General features: G+C 40.2%; 1 protein-coding gene across 1 annotated transcript; it reads right to left on the minus strand.

Annotated features, from left to right (window-relative positions):
• Positions 1-5,516: 5,516 nt before the first annotated feature.
• On the minus strand, positions 5,517-13,065 carry LOC113667211 (uncharacterized). The gene is made up of 11 exons (XM_027183010.2): positions 12,592-13,065; positions 10,359-10,476; positions 9,935-10,142; positions 8,957-9,174; positions 8,457-8,624; positions 8,153-8,331; positions 7,919-8,066; positions 7,525-7,569; positions 7,028-7,210; positions 6,709-6,876; positions 5,517-6,128 (listed from the first exon to the last, which is right to left on the minus strand). The coding sequence occupies exons 1-11, from the start codon at positions 12,949-12,951 to the stop codon at positions 6,061-6,063; spliced, it is 1,863 nt and encodes a 620-aa protein (XP_027038811.2). The 5' UTR covers positions 12,952-13,065; the 3' UTR covers positions 5,517-6,060.
• Positions 13,066-14,070: the final 1,005 nt, after the last annotated feature.

Below are 14,070 nucleotides of genomic sequence, written 5' to 3' on the forward strand. Positions count from 1 at the left end.
GCGCGCTGTCATTGGTTGAAAGAGCGTGCTCTATGATTACGAATAGCTTAGCACTCATTTACAATACTCAAGAAGTGGGAAGAAACACTCGACTACGTCTCGTGTTTCTCCCTACACTTCTTTCGTGCTCTAGCCGCTTCCTGCGTGCTTTATAACAGAACAGAGCACAGTCAAGGCTTCTCTATTTGTTAAATAGAGCACGCTGACGACACCGTGGTTCGCTTTGGAATTAAAATTTATTTTGAAAATTGAAAGTAATGCGCGGGGAATTTAATGGATTCTTTATTATAAAACAAATAGAGAAGCCTTAACTGTGCTCTGTTCTGTTGAAAAGTGCTTAAGAAGCGGTGAAAGCACTCAAGAAGTGGGGAGAGACAATCGACTACGTCTCGTGTTTCCCCCTACACTTCTTTCGTGCTCTGACCGCTTCCTACGTGCTTTACAACAGAACAGAGCACAATCAAGGCTTCTCTATTTGTTAATTAAAAAGCAGTATCATGATGAGAAGCATATGCTAAGAGGCATCAGTGTCCATTCACGGTGGCATTAGAGAATTGACACTTTTCATTGTATTGTTCAAAACTTTTAAACGAGATTTGACTTTCATAGAGTACAATTTACAGATAAACAATCCACCAGTTGGGTTGCAATAAGTGAGCTAGACTAAGAGAAGAAGAAACCTAAAAAACTAAATGATGACAATTCTTCATTGAATTAACCCAGTCAATTCTATATGCAGCACATAAACCAGCTTTCATGAAGATAAACATCTTGTGCTGTGTACTGAATCGGGAGGGGGGGGGGGGGGGAAGGCGGTTAACTACACGCCTACATATGGGCGGCCGTCACCACCAAAAATACAAGGATATCAAATAGATCAGCAAATACAAAGATGGTGTAAGGATCAGCTGCAGGATAGCATAGCTAATAAAAGAATGGCATGGCCAAATTATAGACAGTCTAGTTTTCCTTCGTGAAACAGAACACCCTAAACATAAATGGTTTAGCCAAATGAGAAACGGTCTAGTAGCCCATGTTGAGTTAGAACATGACATTGTGAAATGGACTAGCTCAATTACGAATAGCTTAGCACTCATTTGCAATACAGTACTCAAACGGTGTAGCGTTGTGTTAAACGGCTCAGGGTAACGTCGAGTTGCACAACGTACGCACAAACGGTGTAGCGTTGCGTCAAATGGCTCAGCCTAATTTAGAATGGTACAGCGTACACACATATGGTGTAGCGCTGCGGGAAATGGCTCAGCGTAATGTCGAATGGTACAGCGTACATAAAAACAGTGTAGCGTTGTGTGAAATGGCTCAGCGTAATGTCGAATGGTACAGCGTACATACAAACAGTGTAGCGTTGCGTGAAATGGCTTAGCGTAATGTCGAATGGTACAGCGTACATACAAACAGCGTAGTGTTGCGTGAAGTGGCTTAGCATAATATCGAATGGTACAGCGTACACACAAATGATGTAGCGTTGCGTGAAATGGCTCAGCGTAATGTAGAATGGTACAGCGTAGACACAAATAGTGCAGCGTTAGGTCGAATAGCTTTGCAAAACATCAGACGCTCTATCTGAACATTAAATTGCTTAGTATTACTTGAAATATTTCGATGTTGTGGCGAATCGTCGTGGCGTGACGTGAAGGGCATGTCATTCCTTTATTAGCTATGCTATCCTGCAGCTGATCCTTAAGCCATCTTTGTATTTGCTGATCTATATGACATCCTTGTATTTTTGGTGGTAACGGCCGCCTAGGCATCTCGCCGAAACCACCAAAAATACAAACCGCAAATGGAACAACGATCTGCTGGGCGCATGACGTCATCGAATGTGAAGACTGGCGCGAAACCATTACATAGTGTAGTCGCTGTGTGGAAGAGTCTTCACTTCGCCTTGCCGTAAAGCAGAGCCAATTCGGTAAGTTTCTCCTCTTTTTTTCCCTGCCGATATTGCATTTATTCGTTGTCGTTCATGATAGTGTTAATTAAAAGAGCGAGACTGGATTCTACCACGGTTTACCGGCCTCCCGGTTTACCACAGTTTGCACTTGTTGGTGAGCCTGAATTTTAATAGTATTACGTAGTGTTATGATGTTCATTAAATGTCGATTGCCGAGCTCTCATATCTTTTCTTTTCTGACTCGCGCTTACTTTTCAAAGGGAGTTTAACTTCAACGGTTCTTTGAACATTGCAGGAGTACGTGAGAAGTTGGATTTTGTGTGTGCCCTGGACGCCATGGTCACGCAACTCTAGTCAATATATCTAGTGTGTACTGAACTCAGTCTGTAGCAATAATAATAATAATAATAATAATAATAATAATAATAATAATAATAATAATAATAACAATAATAATAATCACAAAAATTAATAGTTGAGGTACAGAAATGTAAAAATAAATAGAAATATAAATAAATACGTCTACCGAAACAAACGACGAAACAGCAAGATGTCCTGTCAATTGTCTGAATTATGCAATAGTTTTTATTCAGCAAGTTGCGACTGTAACAGATTGAACGGTAAAACTCGACCTGGACAATTAAGTACAATTACTTGCATTACGGTGTCCGCACTAGCGTTCCTTAATACGTGATGACTACGGAATGGGAAAGAGCACAGGGAAGATAAGTATGTATGCGTGCAAAACCAACTCAGAAAAAATATTACTCTTGCAAAAACTATTTTGGAACGCGAAAAAAACCCTTTAACTGTTTCCGGTCCAGACATGTATTCTACGTTTGATCGACATAATAAAAATGGAACTTACTTTTACTATCACTACACCCAGGGAAAAATTAATAAACAAAGCAATATAATGTACACCTCTTTAAAATAATAAATATGTCTTCTCTTAGCTTACTTTTATCGTCCGGCACACCAATTAAAGCATTCCGATATCACTTTGATCGAAAAATGTCAAAACAGATCAAGGATATCAGTTTTCTTACCATGGCGTCCAGGGCTCACACAATATTCAACTTCTCACGTACTCCTCCAATGTTCAAAGAGCCATTGAAGTTGGACTCTCATTGAAAAGTAAGCGTGAGTCGGGGAAAGAAAAGAGAGCTTGACAAGTGACATTTAATGTACGTCATAACACTTCTTAATACTATAAACTGTGGTAAACCAAGAGGCCGGCAAACCGTGGTAGAATTCAGTCTCGTTGCTATTTTAATTGACGCTTTCATGAACGACAACGAATAAGTGCAATATCAGCAGTGAAAAAATAGGAGAAACTTACCGAATTGGCTCTGTTTTACGGCAAAGCGAAGTGAAGACTATTCCATACAGCGACTACGCCATGTAATGGTTTCGTGTCAGTCTTCACATTCGATGACGTCATGCCCCCAGCAGATCGTTGTTCTCTCTGATTAGTAATTGAATCTGCGAACACTGCACTCCTTTCTTGTTTAGTGCGATCAAGCGTGGCACGAACTCATTTTGTCTTAACGTTCACTTCATGCAAATGCGTGATAATTGCTCGTTATCATTGTTATGGAAATTTGACTGAATATTAGAATTTATTGTAGACATTCTGGAACAGTGACTCTTTACAACGTTCCAATAAGATGAACACTTATCCTTTGTATCTGCCCAATCCGTGAAACACGAAAATGAGTTTCGTTGATTTTTTGCTATGATCTTCAAGAATAACTAGCTTCTAGCTACTAGCTAGCTCTATAAAAAGAACTCTGACGAATTCCTAATTTGAAGAGAACAAGAATATACTGAAAATACGTTCACATAAAATTCCGTGACAGGTACACTGGAAAAATTGGCTAATTTGACAGTTTCGCTGCAACCAACACACAATAGTGATCACCTTCACCAGGAAACAACTAAAATGGTGAAGAATTTTCCCCACTTGTGTACCGAGCGCAGAAACTTGCCAGCCTGTCTTTTCTTATCAGCTTGGGATCAAATAAGCCATGTGAACTTGCCCAGAAAAACGAAATCATTCCTTCTTCGTTATCAAATACATAGGCATCACTTTTCACGTCGTAACTCTTCACAATATCAAAGCCGACAGCTGCACACATCTCTTCTATCTTTGCTCTCTCTATGAAGTGCGACTTGCTTAATAAAGCGTTACAGTTTTCTGGGATAAGTTCTTTGAAAAAGCGCTCAAACATGATAGCCAATGAATCTCCGTACGACAACAGAATTTTCCCGCCTGGTTTAAGGCTCTGAAAAGAGTTCTTGAAGGCCTCATGTTTGTCCTGAATCCAGTGAAGCACAAAGTTGCAAAAGACAACGTCGTAACACTGTGATCCCATTCCTGGGAAGTTTGAGGCGCTTCCTTCTTGAATGGCAAGATTACTGATTCCTCCATGTGTTTTCTGGGCCAATTTCACTCGAGCAATGTCAGGGTCCACGGCTACAACTTTTCCATCTCTTCCTACGAGCTCCGCCAAATAGGCAGACAGTTCTCCGGTGCCACATCCTAAATCCAAAATGACATTTCCAAGGCATGGTTTAACATTTTCAATTAATTTTCTGCCCAAAGATCTTTGTATCGTAGCAGAAATTTGCTGGTAACCCTTAGCTGCTTGTGCACTGTTTATCATGATTGATGACAGACGGAGTCGGTACGGAGAATGATTTCACGATCAGGTTGAACTGTACTCTGATGCTAACCACAAGGGGGTATCAAGAGGCCTTTTATAATCACAATGCCGAGTCATAAGGTTACGCTTGAAAGCATTTGTTTCATCAGATAAAGGACCACTCATTATTCATCGCCTGGGAAGAAGGGAGGGAGGCGGAGAATACGCGGGGGAAAGATCATATGGTTTTAAGAGGGGGAGAAGGTAACGGAAGGGTGATCAGTTGAGGTCAACAAAGCATGAAGAGTCAATTAACTCTCAATGAGGCGAGATCATAATAATAGTAGTTTATCATGACAAAACAAAAATCCTCCACACCCCCTCTCCCCAAGAGATGAAATAATGACCGGACCTTTATCTGAGGAAACTGATGCTTCTTACCATAACCTTCGTCCCAAAGAAGTTCTATTTTTGTTTGCACTCACGCTTTTTGTGCCCGCAAATGTAAAAGGTACTAAGTTATATTGTGCAACCTAAATTTGTATTCAAGGCAGACATTTTTTTGTTTACGGGTTTGTGAAATATGTTTGAAGATGACGTTTCCAAACTCCGTCAACTGATTTCCTAGGGTCATATGTTGAAAAGCTAACATGCTTAAAGGCTAACTATTTGTTGATTGCTTTTGGTGTTACCCCTCAGGTAAATTGCCTTTTTGAACTCTGAAAGGCGAGAAGGAAGTCTTTTAGTCACCCGATTTGAGTAGGTACGACCATTACATCTCGTCCAGCGCTCTACCAACTGAGCTAACAAGCCAACTAGGAGCTGCACTAGTATCGCAGAGGTCATGGGTTCATATCCTGTACAGGCCTAGATATTTTCGGGCCTTATTTTCACCACCGGTTAATTAGTGTTCATAACTGCGAGGATCGCTTTCACATTCGTTTCTTCAACCGCAGTTCACATACATGATTTTCATATATTCACAGTCTTTTTCTCTACAGTTATTCTAAAAGCAACTAGTCGAGTTTCTGTTTCAAGGAGAATTGATTAGAGCAGTATTCAAGAGTTCCAGCCTTTTCATGCGTAGGTTAAATATAAGTCCTTAACATAAAATCAAAGAAATGGTAAGAAGTCTACAAAGAAGCCTAAAAATCGTAATTTTCTGCCGGAAGAGCTGTGATGAAGGTAAGATATTTTTTACCAGGAACGACTTTAATGGCAGAGAATTTTCTCGTTTGTGAACCGAGCGCAACTTGAACTTGTTAACCTGTCTTTTGTGCGTGACCACCTGGGGATCAAACGCACCAGCTGTAATGCCAAACATGTCACATGATGTATCCACCTCTTTGAATGTTTCCCTTTGTTTTACATGAGATTGCATGAAAAAGAAAAAAAAAAAAAAGAAAACATAGAAGGATGTAACAGGCCTTCTTTTCCCTAAGAATGACTCATCTCGTGTGGTCACGAATGTATGTTCAATAGCTGTGTTTATTTCACGGTTCACTGTCCAGAATTTAAAAGTGAGTCTCGTGTTTTTATCAGCCAGCGGCCTACACCTCCCCCGCCACCTAAATGACGAGAAAGAAAAATGATTTAATAACTCCGGCCAACCAACTTAAGAATAGCAGAATAGTAGTAATAGTAGTTGGTCGGTCAGTCAGTTAGTTAGTGAGTCAGTCAGTTAGTGAAGCAGTCAGTCAGCGAGTCAGTTAGTGAGTCAGTTAGTGAGTCAGTTAGTGAGTCAGTTAGTGAGTCAGTTAGTGAGTCAGTTAGTGAGGCAGTCAGCGAGTCAGTTAGTGAGTCAGTTAGTGAGCCAGTTAGCGAGTCAGTTAGTGAGTCAGTTAGTGAGCCAGTTAGCGAGTCAGTTAGTGAGTCAGTTAGTGAGTCAGTTAGTGAGTCAGTTAGTGAGTCAGTTAGTGAGTCAGTTAGTGAGGCAGTCAGCGAGTCAGTTAGTGAGTCGTTGAGTACGGTTAGCTAGTTAATCAATAAGACAGTCAGTCAGTTTGTCGGGTAAAAAGGCAGTGTGACTCAGTTCTATTGATGATACCTAAGAACTTTCAACGGACGTTTTACTCCTCATGAATACACATGAAAATGTATTTGAGAATGCATTTGTAATGGATGGGGACGGATGAGGATTTAGCTTACCTCCTCCAGTTCCAAAAGCACAATCTACAGGGATACCACCGTCAACTTGAATTTTGCTGTTCGGATTGCCATGTAATGATTTTGTAATGATGACGACACTTCCACCCGCACCACTCCCCCCGGGAGCTGATCTATGTGCCTTCACGTTGAGGCATTCCCCTGATTGTCCTGGCGGATTAGAAAACAGAAAACAGCGGGAACATTGGCGATACAATAGCACTTAGTTGGAGAATGATTAGGTTATTATAGAGAATAATCAAAACAATGCATGTTCTGAGTTGGATTTCCTGTGATCAACAGTTATCCGGTAACTTATTACCTTTCGATTCAATTTTCCCCTCCAACGTAATCTCCTCAAGAAGAAGATACACCAAGCCACCTCCATTTCCTCCCCTCCCCCCCAAGTTGGTATCATCTGTAAATGCTGAGCCACCTCCACCACCCCCTCCTCCACCGTAGCTTAGTCGTTTGGTGAAATCTGTGTTGCCAAACTGCATTCCACCTAAATGAGATATGTAACAGTTTGTGAAGAGAAAAGACAGTTTTTCAAAACCAAATTTATCTAAATGAAAAGCTATGAATGATATTGACTTTTCATGACGTAATAACGACTGTAACTGTTTTGTGATTGCTCATTTTTTCTAATCGCTTACTACGCCAACTCGACTTGGCAATTAACTTCCATCGTAGACACGAATGCTGGGTAGTGTTTTCGGTATCGCAGCTGCGTTTGTTAGTCCGATCAGTACTTTGATGAGCTTCCTCATTCAAAATGGGAAACGTTGTTTCATCATCATTTGATCTCAGTTTACTCACCTCCTCCTCCTCCCCCACCATAAGCAGGATGACACGACGAGTCACCTAAAATATAAAGACACAATAAATGCGAACTGACTCTTCATCCTCTTGCGAGTAGCAGGAGTGAAATGTTTCTTCATTTTTTTAACTATATTCTTATATAGTTAATTATTTCCTTATGATACCGTGGTTGGAAAAGAGTCACCCTTGAAACAAATACATTCGAGCAACACAGATAACCAAAATCACTGGATTAATTTCTCCCAATTTGAAAAGAATCCTGCTCGGTTTTTTCTAGCCTGGGAGTCATTAGCTTTCCCATCCATTGTTTACTTCATCGATGACTGACGTTGGTGTTCTTAAACATCAAGAGACAAGGCTGAAAAGGTCAATAACTTTTGTTATTCATCACCTCCTTCGCCCCCTCTATTTCCAGTCCCTGCTGTTCCGCTGCGAGCTGAAGCACAGTTCCCTTGAACAGGCTGACCCTGCTGACCTCCATTTCCACCATTCCCGGCTGTACAGGCTGCCACCCCTCCACCACCAGCGAACGCATTTATCTGCGAGGGAAAGGCGGAAGCTACATCTGGATTTATATCCCATATGACAAACATACAAAAAACAGCAAAACAGAGTATTGACTTACAACAGTTGAAGCTGTTCCTCCTGTACCTCCCTTACCGCCACAACCAGTTCCGGCACCACCACCCCCACCACCAGAAAAATGTCCACCGCCTCCTCCTCCACCTGCGCCATCATCACTATTAACTGTTGAGTCACCTCCTCCCCCTCCAGAGTTGTATCCTCCAGGTCCACCCTGTGAGGCTAAATATGAGCAAATATCACAGTTATCATAATTATCATAAACGTTTTTCCAACCATTGATATAAAAAAAATTTGTCATCGATAGTAAATGATGTGTATGGTAAGGAAAGTATAACACAACTAACCACCACCATCCCCTCCACCTCCCCCTCCAAGTCCATTTGTGTTTATGCCCCACGAAGTTCCACTAATATCTCCTCCTTTCCCATTGGTTCCTGTCTGAAGGTACAAGAAAGACTCGCCACCATACCCACCCCCACCCCGTGAGTCACCGCCTTGCCCACCACGAAATCCTACGAAGGAAATTAAAATCAAGTCATTAATCTCAGAAATAACGTTTAATGATAACCTTTTCCTCTTCAGGAACTCTCAACTCTTGAAAATAAGCTCTAACTTAATTAGCATTGCAACCCAAAATTAATTGCTAGTTATTCTTGTTGGCCTGAACGAGAACAACCCTCATTCGCTGCCGGTGCCTCCAGGCTGCATTAAGGCTTGTTATGTTGAAATTGTGTTAAAACAATGTACGATAAATTTGAAAAGTTTTATCGTTTCAAATTTTTTGTCGTGCAAGGAGTCTTGGAGTGTAACATTAAATTACAGTTCAACATTATGTGCAGTCTACCTAGACCAGTGGTTGATATCACTGAAGTTCCATCGATGCTGAACGTTTTTGCTCTCAGAGCCAGTATCCCTCCATGACCACTGTCTTGCATTCGACATGTCAGAACACACTTGTTCCAGAGGGTGACATTTTTGAACGTTGGAAATAATTGGGCGATGGTATAACTGTCACTGGACTTAACAGGCTGAGTAAAGGCTTTGGTCAATGTGAGATCACAGCTTAAACAAATAACCATGATTGTAAAAATAATGTTAATTTTTATTACTTGAAAGTGCCCTATCAGGGGGATGAGGAAAATACTTGGAAAAAGGAAAGAAGAAAAGAAAGAGAAGAAAAGGAAGAAAGAGGAGGAGGTGGAGGATGAAGAGTTGAAGGGGACTGAGAAGGAGTGGATGGTGAGGGAGGAAAGGAGGAAGAAAATGAATAATAATGCGAGGAAAGGATAATGGAGAAGGGGAGAGGAAGGAGGAGAAGGAAGGAGGAGGAGGAAGGAGGAGGAGGAGGAAGGAGGAGGAGGAGGAAGGAGGAGGAGGAGGAAGGAGGAGGAGGAGGAAGGAGGAGGAGGAAGGAGGAGGAGGAAGGAGGAGGAGGAAGGAGGAGGAGGAAGGAGGGAGAACAAGGAATAGGAGAAGGAGTTGGAGGAAGAGGCGAAAAAAGAAGCAAGAGAAAGGAGAATTAACCGAGGAAACAGGTAGAAGTGGTAGGAAGAAGAAGAAGATTGGAGGGAAAAGAGGAGGAAAAGAAAGAGAAGAAGGAGAATTGGAAGAAGAAGGGAGAGGTGTAGAGGGAGAGAGAAAGGGAGGAATGAGGAAGAGGATGATGACGACAGAGCCCCTGTTAGAGCAGGAATGCTCTACAAGCTCTCTCCATAATACTCGTATCAGGTGACTAAGACGACGTACGGGAATAAAAGTAGTTAGCGGGGAAGGAAGAGGAAGACGTCGAATGCATAGAAGCAGGAACTTTATTAGTACTCACCCAGTAATGTTTTTCACCTTCATGATCTCGTATTTGCCATGATTGCTTAGATTCCCTCTGGTTGCGATAAAAATAATTTCATCTCCGCGTTGAATTTTGTCAGCATCCTTACAGTTGTTTAAAACGACTTTGTTTGATTCAGCAGACTTCACCTCCCATGATATCATCACTTGTGTGCAGATGTCTAGGGTTTCATCATTGCATAACACTAAAATCGACAACGGAAGACTAAAATGTTGCACTGGGTAACCACTTATACTGCTCACAAACGGCTGACTTTACAGATACGAATATTCAACATGGATTCACGCAACGACACAAACATGCTCGTCGTCCAAAATCTAAGCCAGACCAGACCAATAAAAAGAGTGAGGGCAGGAGGAAGAAGAAGAAGGAAGGTTAATGACAATCTTCTGATACTTACAATCTTCACAGTTTTTTCCACTCAGGTTCTTAAAAGGACATTTGCATTGGTAATCGTCTTTGTCATAAATCGGCTGACAAGTGCCACCATTTCTGCATGGATTTGACATGCACGGCGTCTTGAAAAGAACAGAGAGGAAATAAATAACAATTAGGTATCAACGAAACTGAATTTGATCAGACACCAATTTTTCTTCAGTATCGAAAAACATTATCTCCTTGACAGAGTGATTGAATTTTAAAACTAACACTTTTGTGTTACTTTGCGGTTTACTTTACGGAGATTTGTGTCTTGTGCTGATCTTTTACGCGCATGTTGAAAGGAAGATCTATTCGTTAGTAGGTAATCGATGAAGATCAGAATCGCAGGGTCACTAAGTGAAAGAGCTTCCAAATCTGCAAGAGCTTTAAGTGCGTCAAACTGGTTGCGTAATAACAAACCAAACAATCTTCTCTCTAACAATGTTTTGCATCAGTTACTCCAATTAGTTCATACACGTTTTAAAATTAATCCTCTCTTGAATTGTCAATAGAGAAGAACAGACCTTGTTTAGATATTTTTGTTTCACTTCGCTTTCATTTTTTATTCTAAATATTTTTCGTCGAAGAATATGTTCGCCAGAGACGATAATATGCATCAGCATAACAGAGTGTTAAATTAACGCAAAAATGAACATGAATACTGTCATTTGGACGAGTGTTTAAAAGCTGAAGTTTCGAGCGTTAGCCCTTCGTCTATCGCTATGACGAAGGGCTAACGCTCGAAACATCAACTCTTAAACTCTTCACGGTGGCCAATTTACGTTATCAACTCAGTTGAAAATTGTAAATTACCCTAAGGTTAAGGTTAAAGATTAAGTTAACTGTTGATGCGCTGAAAGAAGCTACTTCTACACTTAACAAAATGACAAATATTGCGATCATTATACCTGATCTGAAACTTTTAAAAAACTCAATGAAAATGTTTTGGTTTTTTTTATTTGTGGTTTCAATTCGATATTGTTTTCCTTTTAATAATAAATAATTTTTTACCTACCACCGAGAACTTTATATTACTCCAGAAAGGAATAATTGAATAAAGATTGAACCAAGAAAATACGATGAAAGAGAGAAATATACCGAAAGAAGGAGCAAAGATGATCATGGGACGAGATGATTCAGACAGATAACAAACCAAAACTGAATTCGAAAAATAGGCTGAATTTGTTTTCATGCTGATTAAAAACCATGACTAGCACATATAACTGACTATGTTTTACAAAAAAAATATACTGAACGTTTTGAAAATGTATCGTTTAACCTAGTTTGCTAACTAAAGCGATTAGATAATGGTGCTTATACGCTTCCCTGCTAAACGTGGCGTAAATTCATCAATTACGCCACTCCCTTAATCGCGATTTAGCTACAGTTGTGGTTGTTGCCGACTCCATATGACAAAAGTGACTAATTTCGACTTTGTGAATGGACTTATTCTCGAAAGACAAGGGGAACAATACTCGGGAAAACTATTTTTGTCCCGGGAAAATTGTTTTTTCTGTTTTTGTGAACTCCGGCCCCTATGACCAGTAAAAATTATCAACCTTCGTAATTTCCAAGTCTTAGGCAAACAAAAAAGGATATAAATTTAATATATTTTGACAGATTTGACATAAGATATACACCTGCTTAGCTAGATGCTTTTAATTTAAATTGTTTCTTGTATGGGTCCGAAATATATTTCACTCCAGTAAATGAAATACTGTATACTAAAAACAGATGAATGATTACCATTAAGATTCCTTTTCAAAAGTTCCCTAGTATATTTTGAAAGGAAATAATTGCCTAATTCTCCTTATGGAACTAATTAGTGCCAAGATCAATACGAGCAATAATGAAAGTGGCAGTTCTTGTTGGGGTTTATTCAAGATGGATTTGTCACCGTTATAGTTTCATCAAAATTGGCGAAACTCATGCAGATTGGAAAACATGATGTTATTTTTTCTCGCTATCTTTGTTCCCAAAATTTCCCTTTTGCAGTTCTACAGACGTCAACTGTCATATGTTGATTAATTAAAAGTGAGTCCGCGTACTAACAATTTCAACGGTGGTGATTTGTTTCGATGCGCTACTGTGGAGTAGAATCAGTAACAAATTCACAGCCTTTGCAAACACCAACTGAAAATAATCGACGTGTCGATAGCTTATTTCTCGTAGGAAAATGAAAGTAGCTATAATAATAACACGACCGCCCCTACCTTTATATTGTAATGGTGAAAATCATGGCTGGGGGCAAACTTGTCCGATCGATTGAACTTGTCTTCGTTTAGCAGTTCGCAAATGTGTTTTCCTTGGGTTTGATCACCGAAGTTTACCGAAAAACATTCACGATTTTTGATGCATTCAAAGGTGCATTCACCAAGACTTGCAACGTGCAATGTAGCGATCGATGAAGTTATCAGCTTTGAAAATGCATTGCCAACAAACTGACCATAATGTACGGCAGAATCTGAAGTCCTTTTGAAGCTCACAGACAGGCTGGCTACATTTTTTAAGTCAGCAGTGGCCACCAAACTGACTAGTAATAAAAACTTTCTGATCCCAGTTGGAAGTTCCATGTTCAAAGCATCTCTTTTAACTGTTACTTGTGTTTCCAAGCGTTTCCAAGCCTTGCATATTGAAATTTGCTCACGGACACCTGAAATGTTTAACCAAAAGAGACCTTTGATAAGGCATTAATTATTAATACGGACAATTTACTTTATTCGGCCAAAGGAAATTCAATGCCGGGCTAAAATGGCAGAGGCGAGAATTGAAAAGAAATTTGTTTGTATAATTTTTGTTGAATGACATCCAACTGGGGAAAACGTTGAACTTTTCAATTTTGGAAATGTCGAATATCAAAAATTTAAACAATTTACCGTGAAGCTTGTCATTTTTCAATGCTTAAGTTTGACAGGAATAGTCCTGTCAAACTAAAGCATTGTTATTCATTGCTGGGCTGAAGACAATGGCTCGCTTGCTCGCTTGCTTTAAACGCGCCATTTTTGAGCGGAATTTCGACTAAAAAATTTTCAAACTGAAATGGTGCTTATTACACTGATAGGGTTATCCTGTATAGATATAATCATTATTATTACAGTTCACCAGTAATCATTTATACTCCTGATTTGAGAGAGGCACAGTAAGACTAAAGTACCCTGTTGGCCAGGTCTTGAACCAGGACCTCTTGGCCCGGAGTCCAGCCAGCTCCCTTCCCTTAAAAGAGGTCCGATTGACACTAAGTCAATTTAAAAATCAACAAATGAGAATCTTGGTAAAGTTAACTACTCCCTTTTATTTTGCATTTTGTTTTCACAATACTATAGGGAATTGACGGGGGGAAGGATCAAACAAATTTTATTGTGACACAAGCAAAATCCTCCTCACCCCCCTCCCCTCTCACCTCCTTCGGCGATGAATATTGAATGGCCCCTAAATAAAGGGAATTTTAAAGTTTACAGTTTTTAGGGCAGCACGCATCGCCTATTCCTTCAAATTTACCCACCTCCTCCAGCACCAAGAGCGTATACGACAGGCTCTCCGATAGAGACCAGGATTTCATCCTTAGGATTTCCTACGAGTTCTTTAGCGCAGATAACCACACTACCGCCAGCACCACTTCCCCTATGTGCTGATCTAAAATTAAATTGCTTAAGCACTGGCCTTGCTCACTTGTGAGATTAGTTTTACAAGAA

This window comes from Pocillopora damicornis, chromosome 7, assembly GCF_964200805.1.
Source record: "Pocillopora damicornis chromosome 7, jaPocDami1.2, whole genome shotgun sequence".
Lineage (NCBI taxonomy): Eukaryota > Metazoa > Cnidaria > Anthozoa > Scleractinia > Pocilloporidae > Pocillopora > Pocillopora damicornis.

What these genes read in the sequence shown, in the direction of transcription:
- LOC113667211 (XM_027183010.2), bottom strand. Translation starts at nt 12,951, where the DNA reads ATGGAACTTCCAACTGGGATCAGAAAGTTTTTATTACTAGTCAGTTTG. An exon ending in AAGGTGAAAAACATTACTGG is followed by an intron (nt 9,175 to 9,934) that starts GTGAGTACTAAT and finishes TATTTGTTTAAG; the next exon opens with CTGTGATCTCACATTGACCA. An exon ending in TGGTGGGGGAGGAGGAGGAG is followed by an intron (nt 7,211 to 7,524) that starts GTGAGTAAACTG and finishes TATCTCATTTAG; the next exon opens with GTGGAATGCAGTTTGGCAAC.